Genomic DNA, 13,575 nt, shown 5'->3' on the forward strand with positions numbered 1-13,575 from the left:
CTTTTTTTTTTTTATTTGAATTTTGTGATAAGTCATTTACAGATTGTCAACAGGGAACTACAACAGTGACTGACATGCCAGAAATAAAAAAATCTTCCCCTATGATGAAATCACGTTCTACTGTTATGTTCAATTTAATATTTACTTGATGCTCTCAAAGATTGCCACACTGGACAACATCCATCTTTCCCTGGAAGAACGTCAGCACGATAACTGCTGTTGGCATGAGCGTTAGCATGGCACCACATTTAAAGTAACATTCGTAAATTGAGTCTCTGCACTCATTTAAAAAACCAAGTCAAACTAGAACCATCATCACTTTTAGTGATTTTCAATTTCAGTGATATAGAAAAAAATTTTAATAAAATAATTCATGTACACTGCTGAGTTCATAAAACAATGCCAGAAACAATTAGGAATTTTATTTATTTAGCTGTTTTATTTTATTTTTTATTCACAACAATTAAAAAATAATAATAAATAACATGTCTCCTGTCAGTGCTCAATGGCCTCATCACTTAAACTGAAGTGATTTGATCTCAAAGGATCTGTAATTAGACAAAAATGAAAATACCTGAAATGACAAGTATGTTTTGGCCATTTATGATGTTTAAAAATAATAATAATTAAAAAAAAAGTTTACAGACAGTGACAAACTCAAGCTGATATGTGATCCATTAAAGACAGACCGTTTGTAATTAAAAGAACTTGGTTGCTGTCCTGCGTGTGAGCTGGTCTACATTAGATTATTGCAGTTCACCGGGCGATGCTGACGTCAGCAGCTGAGAGACGACTTTGACCTTAGTAGTACATTTAATAAACAGGAACACTGTGGACTTTATTTACAACGAGTGAGAAACAAAAGGATTAACCTTTAAATTTCAGCCCACTGTCAGAGAGGGAAAATATTTTAGCTGAAAATAAAACCCACACAAAAACAAGCAACAGAAGTCCTCACCTAGCAATAAATCCGCCTTCACTGTGATTTTAATGACGCACCTGTAAAGTGTGTGTGACTGCATCTTATTGCACAGACAGATTTGTCCACAGACAAACTTCCACATGAATCCCCACTACAGACACTTGAAACACACTACAGCACGTTTCTCCAGGACAATAAAAATAAAGCGATACCTTCCCCACTATCAGGGCTGCTAACACTCATCAGCAGCAGCCCTGAAGTTGGACCAGTTATCCGTGACTGATGAGAGAACGGTCCTCTCTACAAACTAGACACTTAATCTAAAGGGAAATGACAAATAAAACCAATTTAAACCTTCAGTGAACATGCACAGTGAAAAGGAAACTGGGGAAAAAAAAAAAAAGAGAGAGAGAAAATGTGCGTTTGAGATCAGATCTGTAAAACTCTAATCAGGTCTTAGAAAGATGTTGAGGTGGCTGTGAAGCACCAACACTGATCCAGATTCACTAAAGGTTTGTGCAGAGAGGAGCAGTAAGACGTGACCAAAGCCGGCTGATGAACGTTTATCACCGAAAAGTGTCCAAAGGAATAATGATTAAGAAAGAAAAAAAAATAAAATAAAATAAATCCACAATACATTTAATATTCATGGTGGAGATCTCACTGAACAAAGACAGCAAGAGCTGGAAAACAGATGACATCAAAGTGTTGCATCAAGAGTTTGCCATCATCATACAAGAAGCAGGTCTGACGGGACGCAAACATGACTGACAACACAACTACTGCACAAGGCCGAGCGCCGTCACGTCCTGGAGGGGAATCCTCTTCCTGGAAATTCATCATTTGACTGACGCAAAATCTGTAATGATGTGAAATGAGCGCCATCAAATAGAAGATGAACTTCAGGTGAAATCAACGAAAAGTCTCGTCCAATTAGAGGATTGCCTTTGTAATGCAGTCTTAGTGAATCTGGACCTGAGGTTATCAATAATCAAGTAAATTTTATTGTGTGTGTCTGGAAGCAAGAAATGTGCAAGAGAAAAGATTTACAGCCTGAACTAAAACCCCGAAACAAACAAACAAAAAAACAAAACATGGCAACAGACTTACTTCACAAGGTGCATATACCTAAACGCATTTTATACACACAACTTTGACAAACTGAACTGTGGCTTACAGATCAAAAGGCATTTCCAGAGACTATCAGCCTCCGCCTATCTCACCGTGGGCTTGCTGGCTACATGGAGCTGCTAGCTTTGGTCTACATAACAATGAATGAGCACACTAATGTAGACCTGACAAAACATTTAATAAAAAGTCTTTATTAGTTATAGCTTCAACGTTTCATGTCTTTACTGTGGTATGGCATCTGTTGTCGTCTATTGAAGATATATATATATATTATGCTGGGAGTTGCTTTGTTTTTTTCTTCTTCTTTTTAGCCGAGGTCGGCACACAATGACGTCAGGGCTGGTAGAAGTGTGTGATTGTATACAGGATGTGTGTAACTGTGTTTGTAAGGTTAGGTTAAGCAGTTCTGGGATGTGTTTTTCAGTGCTGTACAATTAAGGGGTGGGGGGTGGGGCATGCATGTTGGGGTCGTAAGCATCGACTGTCCTCCTGATCTACATCCCCTCTCTCCTCTTTTTGGCTCAGACATAATCTGTGAGTGTCGGTCCTGCAGTCACTTTGGCTCTGTCACATCTCTGATTGTGCGTTCAGTGTGAAATGTAGTAGTGACCCGCCTCCTCCTCCTTTCATTAGTGGGCAGTGATGCAACATTTAACTGAAGGTGGCTGTTCCATGAGTGACGATGGGATGAAGGAATTAAAAAAAAAAAAAAGGGAGGGGGGGGGTATTCCACATCTTCATCATCAGTCTGAACGCCTGATTTCTGTTTTCCTGCTGGCTTCTGACAATCACGAGTAGCACCCAATTTCATAACGGTGTGTATTTTTGGAGGGAAACTCCAAAACAAGCAGATGGGGAAGACATGTAAAACACTCCTGCTCTTCACCAACAGAGGGAGACAAGGAGGGTGGAACTGAGAGAAAGACTAAATAAATCCAGTCCTGGTCTGGATAAATTACGAGGATCCCCTTTCCATCGTGTGTTTTTTTTTTTTTTTTGTTGTTGTTGTTGTTGTTTTGTTTTGTTTTGTTCTGCCTTTTTGTCCTCATGTCCCCGTGTTTTTGCCATCTTCCTGCCCAGTGTCACATCCTTACTGGTTGAAATGGGATGACCAGAACAGATTGGTAAGGAGCTCAGGTGTGTAGCTCAGCCAGATAGCCCTGCGTACCTGGATAACACATCCAGCCCCGGTTGGACTACAGAAAACCTTCTATTTACGAGATGAAAGTTTCAATGAGGGTCTTAGTGCGGTCCAAGTCCAGCTTTAGTTTAATTTACATGAACACACCTCCACACCCATTTCCTTGGATTTAAGTGCCCACCTTGCAAGTGTTGTCCGGTGGGTAGATGAAGTCTGCTGAGGGGGAGGATTTGGAGGGGGGCCTGGGCCTGGTGGCTGAGGGCTGGCTGGTTTCTGGGTCTCTGGCAGCAGTCGAATGCGGCTGGGTCATGATGAGGACTCGAAAGGCTAAAGTGGGAGAAGAAACGTGTGTTTACTGCTGAATTTGTTCTTTTATCTTTGGCAGTGACTCTCAAATTTCAGCTGTCTGTGACATTCAAACATGTCGATCCCACAAGAATTTAGAGGACAGCAGACACTGTTGTAGAGATTAAACACTGAAGTTAAACAAATGGAAACATGACAGAGACTGAACTTTGTCCTCTGCCCTAAACTCTACTGATAAACTCACCAAAAAGTCAAATTTTTAGTATAAACTAAGATCTGTGACTGGCATCACCTAATCATTAATCAAACTGGTCCAACTCTTTTACTACATCAATTCAAATGAATGTTTAATTTTCACGAAAGTCAAACATCATGAAATATTTAAAAATCAAAGCAAACCCACTCCTTTCTACATGTTTGGAGAAATAAAATCACAAATTTTATTTTACCTGCTTGTTGAGGCTCACCGTGGCTTTCCTGTTGGAGGAGAAGAAACAACAGAGTTTAAACAATAAAAAGCTGACTATTGTAAAATTAACAAATATTAAATTAGTTTTACTCATTTTCTTCTCAATGAAACTGCCCGAACAAATATTGAGTAACAAAATAAGGCAATATTAAATACAAATAATAATAAACCAACAGTACGACATACTAGAAGCTACAAGCTGTTAATTCTGCCATGCTCATTTTCTGACAGGCAACAGGTCGGACAGTCTGAGGAACAACACAACGTGTGCGACGTGATGAATGCTGCAGTGAAAATGTTGGCGGGGATTAGACAGATAGTGTCGGTGGCTGCTTCGTTATGGACGAGTGAAGAAGCAGAACATGAACGACGGGATGCTCAGCGGGTAGCTGACAGGAAACACAGAGGACGAAGATGGTTTGTCATACAAGACAAAATGAATGGATGACAATGCGACACAAAACTGGCGTGGCTCTTACGAGTCATTTTGACTCTGGTAAGGTCTCTCCAGGGTTTTCTTCCCCTGCTGGGTTGGCTGAGGTCGGCGCCTGGGGCTCAGGTGGAGGCATGGCTATGGGGAAGGGGGTGGGCTTACTCTGGCCTTCTGCCGTTTCTGGGCCAAGATTAGATGTGGGTTGGCCTATGATTACTGTGTTACCTGTTGGGTTGGAGCATGGAAACAAGAATCCTGCAGAGTGAGAGCATGTTATATCAGAAAGTCACTGGCTTCAGTTTCTCTTTCATTATCAAAGCTACTGCGATATTAGAGGAGTTAAAGCGAAAGAACTATGTAGAAAATGCTGTGGCTCTATGATTATATCTCCTGTCAGTTACGTGATTTCACTACATACGGAAGGAGGAAATAATAATTCACCCACTGAGCTTCATAGCTGCCAGCGTTATCGGCACACATATGATCCTCAGGCCTCATTTGAGCAGCATCCTTTAGCTTTGTTATACATTCTCCTCTCTCTCTCTCTCTTTTCCCTGCATGTCTCCACTATCAATTTAAGGTAATATACCTAGAAAAGGGAGTAAATTATTTTAAACAGAGGGTAAATGATGAGTTACTCCCTCTAAAATTTGTTCCTCAAAGTGGGCTGGCATTTAAAAAAAAAAAAAGTTAAAGAAAAAGTTAACGAAGCTGCCCTGCTCAAATTGTTTAACATTTCTCCTTCAAGCTATCACTCACCTCCGTCCTCCTCGGCTTCGATTTGAGCCTCCAGGTCTTTAGGGTCGATGTAGTGGTAGCTTTCATCGTCGTCCGGTGGTTTACACTTCCCACAGCAGAAACAGCAGCAGCAGCAACAGCAGCAGCAGCTGAACAACGTGCAGCACAGAACCAGCCCCTGCAGCGGGAACAACAGCAGTCTTCACTGGGAAAATTTCTGTGAGGGTCTGCTTAAATCTTTAGCACGATTAGCACGACTCCTTAATGTGCAAGAGGTTCATGAAAAGCACTCAACCTGGAGGGACTGTAATAATACTGAAAGGAGGAAAATTATCTGTGTTTAAAAAAAAAAAAATCCACATAGCTTAGAGGTGTAAATAAAAACACACACCTTAAACCACCATTTGGACATGAGGAAGTAGTATTTGACGCTTTCCTCCCCGAACTGTTCAGACACATACAGGCCCATGGAGCCATACTCATCATAAATCTTCCTCTTGGTCTCATCATTTAAAATTGAGTTGGCGTTGTTGATCTCCTTAAACTTTTCCGCTGCCTCCGGGTTGTCTGGGTTCTTGTCCGGGTGATATTTCAATGCTAGTTTTCTGACAGAAAGAGAGACAAGAAGCAGAAAGGAAAAAATAAAAAGAAAAATCAGATAATGCATAGCAAACTTTAAGTTTTTAACTGCTGGAAGAACAAAGTGAAGATGTCAGTTAGGAATCTGGAGATGTGTTTAATCATCTAACTTCAACTTTCTACACTAAAATGAACAGACAGTTAAATAGCAAGAAGAATTATCCGTTTTTAGGGTTTGCTTTCATAGCAGCTTTTACAACAGCTGGTGGTTTAATGTCACTAATCAGCACATGACATATCTAACCACTTATGGAGGAAACATTTGCCAACACAATGAAGAACAGGATTATTCAGGCCGTGGATTTAGGAAATACCCAAAGTAATAATTAGAGAGCGATTGCCCTGCCTAGTCTGGAGAGACTAATCCTGTCAACTGACACAGCTGAAAAAGTGGAGGAATACTTCACATTACTGCACACTCACCTGTAGGCTTTCTTAATGTCCTCGGCCGAGGCTCCTTTCTCCAGCCCTAGCACCTTGTACACACTCTCTCCAGCTGTGGACATCTTCCTCTGGGGGCGGGCGGAGTTCGGGTCAGCCATGGCTCACCTCTGTTCATATGAAGAAATAAAATATTACCAAATCTAATTTCATTATCAAGGTATTATGACACACATTGCCAGACCCGATGTAGCAGCATGTTGGAACCTCCCTCCACTGCTGTTTACCAAAGGAGAGGCAGTATAGAGACAGTATTTACCTGTTAATGTAAATTCACTAACAGTTTAGTTGCTCTGCAAAAATTTTTAAAGGTAGAATAACTGCTGAAGTGATTTTAATGAAAAAATACAGAAATCTCATGTTCCAATGTCCTCATTTTGAAAATACAGTTTTTGTTTCATTTGTGTATTTATTATTTTTTTGTTTTGTTTGTTAATGAGCCTGACCTTTAAGAAAACTAGATCAACTATTTTATACCTGACAGTTTATAATCCAAATGAATAATAGACTCATCAAGACAATGTTTAGCAGATAAACCAATAATAAAAATAACTCACTTGAAGCCTGTACACAGAGTGATATAGTTAATTATATCCTTTCCACGAGATGCTAAGCGAAGGAACAACGTGAAAATGAAACACTGACTCAGTCTAGTTGTTATTCTAGCAAAGAGCTGTGAACGTCTCACTCTTCCCTCCTCCTGTTGACAAAGAGCAGGATTACCATGTTAATTTGTATGTAAACAGTTGTGCTGCAATGTGTGAGAGAGGAGGGTGTGTGACATACAGCATTATAAACATCATTTTAGATCATCAGCACAAAGCATTGAAGCTGTTCCTGTCGATGCTATCATTATTGTCACTGTTTTTATTGTTCTTGTGTCACTGTACTTTGTTGTTCACTCATTCACTCAGGTTCTGCTCAAAGTCTCTGCCTCTTAAAAAGAAGTTTTTCTCTCCACTGTCATCAAGCACCAAGTCAAGTGTTATTAAACAGACTGACTCGGCCTGTAATGAGTCCTCACAAGTGACCTGTATGCTCCACCAAAAACAGAAAGGAGGTTTCAAATGTCAACAGAAATCTGAAATTTCTATTTGATAGGCCTTTGTTCACCCTGCTGGTTCTGCCAGTGAAGCTGACACTGATGCTGCAATTTTTCTTCAACAACTTTATGGCTCATTTGTGCTGCAAAGGAAAAATTAGTCCGCTGATTTAACTCTCCATTCGTTGGAGTTTCCTTTCAAATTTCAACAAGTGCTCCACTTTGTCACATGGAACCCGGTGAGATACAGGTTTATCCCCAAAAATAGAAATTTAAGGTGATATTAGTTTTCTGTCACATAAGAACTATTTTAAAAGCAGATATGGAGCTATGTTGCCGTTCATTCTGGCTCTCTGTCAAATGTTAAGTCCAATGTTCACTCTCTTTGGTCTCCACCACCTCCACAGGGAAATATCTGGCTCTTTAGCCTCCCACGGTTACACTATGTTGGCCTGCTGTTTGCAGACTAGACAATAACAAAGTTGTGGGCTGGTGAACCAAACAATGAGCTGAAACTCGTGATGATCCTCTGCGGGTTCATCAGCCTCTTTCACACCATGACTCTTACCAGCTATTTTTAAAAACATTGATAAACGCTGCTTTAATTAGACGCGTCGCTCTCAGATGTTAATGCTGATCTGTTTGATGTTCTTCAGACGTCAGACTTAAGGTTTCTGGTGCACGTGTCCTTAAAAGCAAGTGTTCAGTGCAGCTATTTCTGTCATCACCATCTTTAGTGCTGATGCTGCTGCTATGAATTTCCCAGAGACACAGAGTTTAGAGAAAGATATCCAAATACACCACTCACTCCAGACAGTCTCAGGTCTCCAAGCCAGAGGCAAATGAGATGTGTCACTTCATGTATTTTATTTTATTTTATTTAATTTTTTAAATAATCTTCACCTGAAGGTCTACATTTAAGAGGATCTGACCAAGGTGTTAGGTAGAATTTCACCCTTAGCTTTTGGTCAACAAATTAAAAGGCTGGATTACATCCATTATCATGACTGCTACAAAATGAAACAGTAACACACACATTACATCTATAATACATAAAGGGCTTTCTTACTAACCTGCTGAATGAACACACACACACACAAACTCTTGTTCAGCCTCACACATCATGGTGTCCGGGTCGTTGACAAAAGAAGATTACATTTTGCTGATCTCACAGATTACACATCCAAGTCCATGTCAGAGAAGTCCAACGTGCTGGTCATAGTCTGGCTAGACAGCCCTGCATGCACAAACACACACACACACACACCAAGCCAAGCAAGTGTCGATAGATGTATACTGCTGTGAAAAACAGTAGGTGCAGTGCAAGCTGGAAAAAGAGCAGACGCAGAGGGAAATATACTGTACGAGCTGTCAGTCCAGTGAACAGCAGCTGCAGCTCCTGACGCAGGGCAAACAGCCTCTGTTAAACGTTTCCACTGCTGCGTTTGGAATTCTCATTCATGGAAACTTTGGTAAAAGGTTCAGAGCATCCAAGGAACCCTTCAAAGTCAATAAAAGTCCAAATAAGTCCAAATTACTGAAATCATGATTTGGGCAAAACTAACACTGACAGACACGCCTGCTGACATATGGAAGGCTATTTTCTTTGGATGTTATTCTTTTTTCGGAAAACACACGAGGCAGATTCGAAAAGGATTAAAAACTGGATGAATTTTGCAGTTCTTACAAACAGCTAATACTGCGGCCGAACAGGATTTTTGTTATTTCAGCTAAGCACAATACAAAGTCTTGTATGTTGAAGTTATTAAGAGAGAAGAAAATTATATTTTTGTGCTTTTTCTCGTAGTTGTTTGAGATCACAGTCTTAGTGTATTAAATCCAATTAGACTGACACAGGATGGCATGTTTAGATCAAATCAAATTCATTTATATAGCGCCAAATTATAACAAAGTTACTTTAGGACATAAGCTTCAGTCTTCTTCAATGATGAATCTGATTAAGATGAGTGAATGGAAGGACTGATCAATGTAAATGAAGGCCAGATCGTCATCGTCTCTTAATGGTACAAATATAAATAGTTTGGCATTCTGTGGAAAAATATCACCTCTATCTATCCATCCTTATTTTCATATTTCATTGACACATCCATCTTCAAGTGATTATAGCCATTCAGTGACACCAACGTGTTTCGGAATAAGGAAAACAACCCTTCAAACAACACCGGGCATTGTTCAAAATCTTGTAAGCTTGTAATTTGCTAAAATTAGATTTCCATCCTGAGGGTGGCTTTCAGAAGAGTCAGATACTTTGGCTGATAACTAACATCTTTTACTGACTTTTGTGCTTTAAGGTCATTTTTTTGTGTCCCCTTTTCAATGCACCAGTGCAAGAGAAAGCAGCTTTATTTCTATTGTCTGTGATCCGATTAGTTAACAGCCTCCTGCTGTGAGAGGGAAAATTAAGCTTTTTTAATTTAACAGACGGTGCAGTTAACTGACACTTTGAAAAACAATTTTTTTTTTCCTCATCTAGTTTGGGAAAATAAAAAAAGACCAACTACATGAGTGCATTCTCAGCTAGAGCTGCAACAGAAAATGTGTCAGCAACTATTTTGATTCTTGTATAAGTTTTTGTTATTTTAAGATGTTTCTGATTTATCAAATGTGATGCTTCCAGATATCTTTGGATTGTTTAGAACAGCTAATTGAAGCATAATCTGAAGATTTATCATGAGCTACAGCCTGAGCAGCAGATTTGAAAGTGTGAACGCATCTGCGTGTCCTGATGTCTATCTGGCACTAAATTATTGTATTTAATGCTCTAAAACAAAAATCGGGTCAGGTTCTTGAATGAAACAAACCCTGAGAAGAGGAAATCAAAGCAGCAGCCATGGAAACACCACAGGCCCAGATGGCATCTGGCTGAAGCCAAGTACACAGTTCACGCATACTCCAGGCATCCTGCACGGGAGGAAGTGATTCCACGGCACAGACGAGGGGAAAAAAATAAAAAGTCCATGGACATTTTTGCTGTAGTTTTACTGTGAATCTCAAAGAGCACAGAGCAGCTGTCAGTAGAGGTCTGCAGGGATCAAAGTGGCGGCCTGCAGCTCACACAGAAGCCATCGGTCGAGAAACGCAGAGAAAAGTCTATTAGGTTAATTGGCCAGCTGCAGTCGTTGCAGCGTTGGTTGTAAAATCTGATAGGCAAACATTCCACATTTATCGCAGCAGCAATGCTATGTACAGCGCATGTACTGTTCTTAATAGAGAGACAGACACAAAGGGGTCTTTGGATTTCATGAGAAATGTTTAACTGTGGGTCTTTTGTATTCTGAGCTTTAAATGCAAATTATACTCCCTAACTTTAACCACGATCTGTCATGATGTACAAAGCTATCAGCAGAGAGCCAAAAGCAGAAAATGAGAAAGGCTCTTTATCTTTGTTCAGATATTAAAAAAATGATGTTGATCTCTGTATCTCTTGTACATTCTTAATATAAGTTGGTTTATAATATATCATCAGTGTCATATAAACAATATGTGGTTTTACACAATGGAATGAAAGATGTTTGCTCCTACACGGGTCCAGAGATGTGACAAATGGGAAAAGGTTAATTATCCCAAGAAACAGGAGCCACAACAGTCCCAAACATGTCACCTAATATGACTGAGTGGGCTTTTGTGATTTCAGATGAGCAAGTCAGATATTCATGCCACAGAAAGAGTTGGATTGCTGTTCCCAGAGCTCAATGTCTTCCAATTTCAACAAGCTAAAAACCCAACGATAGTCAGTCCATAGTGATATAAAATGGATAAAAGCAGAGAAACATTCAAACCTGAGAGGGTGGAGCCTTCAGGTTCACTTGTGTGAACTGATTACAATGGCATTTTTAACTGTTGTTAAGCTATTTCGTTAATTTAAACAGCACATGAGAGACTCTTTGTATTGAAACTACAAAATGAGCATTGTTATGGTGACATAAGAGGCTCAACGGGCATCATCGTGGCCATTTCTCACCAATATCAGAACGTTTTGAAACCAAGCAGCGAGTTAGTTAATTAGGAAGATAATCAACAGATAAATACAGAGAGACAATAATCACTAGTTGCAGTCCTACATAAGATAGTTGCATTTAAAGCAACCATAACAATGTATGTTTGATAAAATGTTAGCATCAAATAACAATGGCCACTTGTTCTGCATTAACTACTTTTAATATTGGAATTATATCATCCTGATCATACTTGAATCATTTTTGGCTGGTTTGAGGTCAATTTCTGGTTGTTTTACATCTCTTTGTGCTGGGTGGGTTGGCTGCGAAGAGGCTCAGTCTATAATATCCCTACTTTTACTTACAAATGTCAACTCTTCTTCCTCCATTTCTAATGACTTAATGGTAATGCTTAATGCTTTTATAATCTGAAATATCTCAACTTGTTTGGGGGTGGCACATGCACATGACTTATTTCAGTGCACAAAGCCTACATTTTTATATAATTAGGTCATTGGATCAGGCATGAATGAACACACATGCACACTCCCATTGGAACCTGATTTAGACAAGAGAGATTAAACTGTGACAGTCCACCACTACACTGTTCTCCCCTTTTCTTTCCATTTAAATATATGAATTAAACAACAGCAAAAGGTGACTCAGTAAACATAAGATGGGACCGGTTGATCCGAATGAAGGAGGCTGATGGTCTGGTTGAAGAAGGAAAGCCGTGTGGTTGTCGTCTGTTTGTCCTTGTGGGGCTATAATCCTTTACTAATCTCCCTGCACATGAGAACTAGTTACTTTCCATTTTACACCCAGTCATTCAAAATAAAAAATAAAAAAAGTCTACAGGGAAGATTTTAACAATCTCTCAGTTTCTCCTTGTTGGGACTAAAGTGGTTTTCTTAATCAGACCAACTCACTCATTCTGGTCCGTGTGTTGACAGGCAGCCTTACTTTATCTACCTGTCAGATGACACATGTGACCCAACCAAGGGTTTTTCATTTCATTAGGACTTTACATGTTCACCTAAAGAATATCTGATGGTACTTGTGGCCAGAAAAGCTGCTGTAGCATGAAGACAAAGACGAATACGCCAAACTACATTCACAATTTAGGCAATTTAGTTCATTCTTAGTGTGTTAGTGCACACAAAGACAGAGAGGCTCGAACTATTTCCTGATATTAGTATAAAGATATTAATCATTTCAGTGGACCTTAACGCTGAATTATTTCAGTATTAATGTCAATAATAGTAATAAATAACCCAATAATGTGCGCTGCCAACGCCCTGCGAAATCACACCATTAATGTTAGCAAAGAGCCGTTTGTCGTATGTGAGAATCAGCACTTGATGAGTTTTTAAAATGAGCCTGGCATATTTTTAATACACAAAGAAAAAATATTTTAATATACAAAGTGAAGCTAATGGGGGGCGGGAGAGAAGCAGCTCGGTCTTAAATTGGCCGATTTCTGAACGGAGTTTGGCGGCGGAGGTTATGCAGCGTTAGCTAACGGTGCCGCTAGCTAATTTGAAGCAAAGCCCAGAAAGAAACGCCTCACCTTCGGTCAAATGAACGCTGTTTATCTCGCCTGGATGTTAGCTGGATCATGGAGACATCCTGTTTAATGTCTTCACTCCCAGTTTAGACCGGTCCGGGACTCCGCTTTCTTCGCCCGCAGCGGCTCTCCCCCGCCGGCCGTTACTGGCTGCTTCCTCCTTCCAGGAAACCGAGATGCTGCTTTCAAGGTTTCTTCCGAAATCATCCACCTTTCAAAGCAAAGCAAAGCAAAACCAAACAAAACCAAACAGCCAAACGCTTAAACAACATCTTTATTAACGTTACAATCAACCTTATCACCAATTTATAGAAACAGAATTAAAAAAAAAAAAAAAGAAGCAGAAATAAAAAGTTAATTGTTGAACAAAAAACTGTAAATATCAGCTATTTCAGGAGAAAAATTTTAAATATCCACAAACTTCAAGGATTTGAAAGGGGAACACAGTCTATGTGGACATGGTGTCAGAAAATAAGGGATAAATAAGTGGAATTAAAAATCACATCTGAAGTCGACCTGTTCCGTGAACGTCTCAGCAGCTGCAGTGTGACACAGGAGTTTGATTTATCACTTATTTATATCCAATAATCACAATTTCACCTCACTATCACCCCAATATTTATAAATCTGCTGCGTCATTCGTGCATCATTGTGCTTTAGATGCAATTTAGAGTTTCCACACAGTTCTTGAATGCAGCATTTGTAGTAAAACCTCCACTATTTAACTAATTATGCAGAAGAGCAGAATAAATTGGTGTAAAAAGTATTCAAATAAGTAACTAAAAGTACC

The 13,575-nt window shown here is 39.6% G+C and overlaps 1 protein-coding gene across 1 annotated transcript; it reads right to left on the bottom strand.

Annotated features, from left to right (window-relative positions):
* Positions 1–1,540: 1,540 nt before the first annotated feature.
* dnajc5ga (DnaJ (Hsp40) homolog, subfamily C, member 5 gamma a) lies at positions 1,541–12,936 on the bottom strand. Its single transcript, XM_029496623.1, has 7 exons — positions 12,789–12,936; positions 6,203–6,330; positions 5,532–5,745; positions 5,162–5,318; positions 4,449–4,627; positions 3,950–3,977; positions 1,541–3,521 (listed from the first exon to the last, which is right to left on the bottom strand). Exons 2-5 carry the CDS (start codon positions 6,319–6,321, stop codon positions 4,452–4,454), a joined length of 666 nt encoding a protein of 221 aa, XP_029352483.1. The 5' UTR covers positions 6,322–6,330; positions 12,789–12,936; the 3' UTR covers positions 1,541–3,521; positions 3,950–3,977; positions 4,449–4,451.
* Between the last annotated feature and the right edge of the window lie 639 nt (positions 12,937–13,575).

This window comes from Echeneis naucrates, chromosome 24 (assembly GCF_900963305.1).
Source record: "Echeneis naucrates chromosome 24, fEcheNa1.1, whole genome shotgun sequence".
Lineage (NCBI taxonomy): Eukaryota > Metazoa > Chordata > Actinopteri > Carangiformes > Echeneidae > Echeneis > Echeneis naucrates.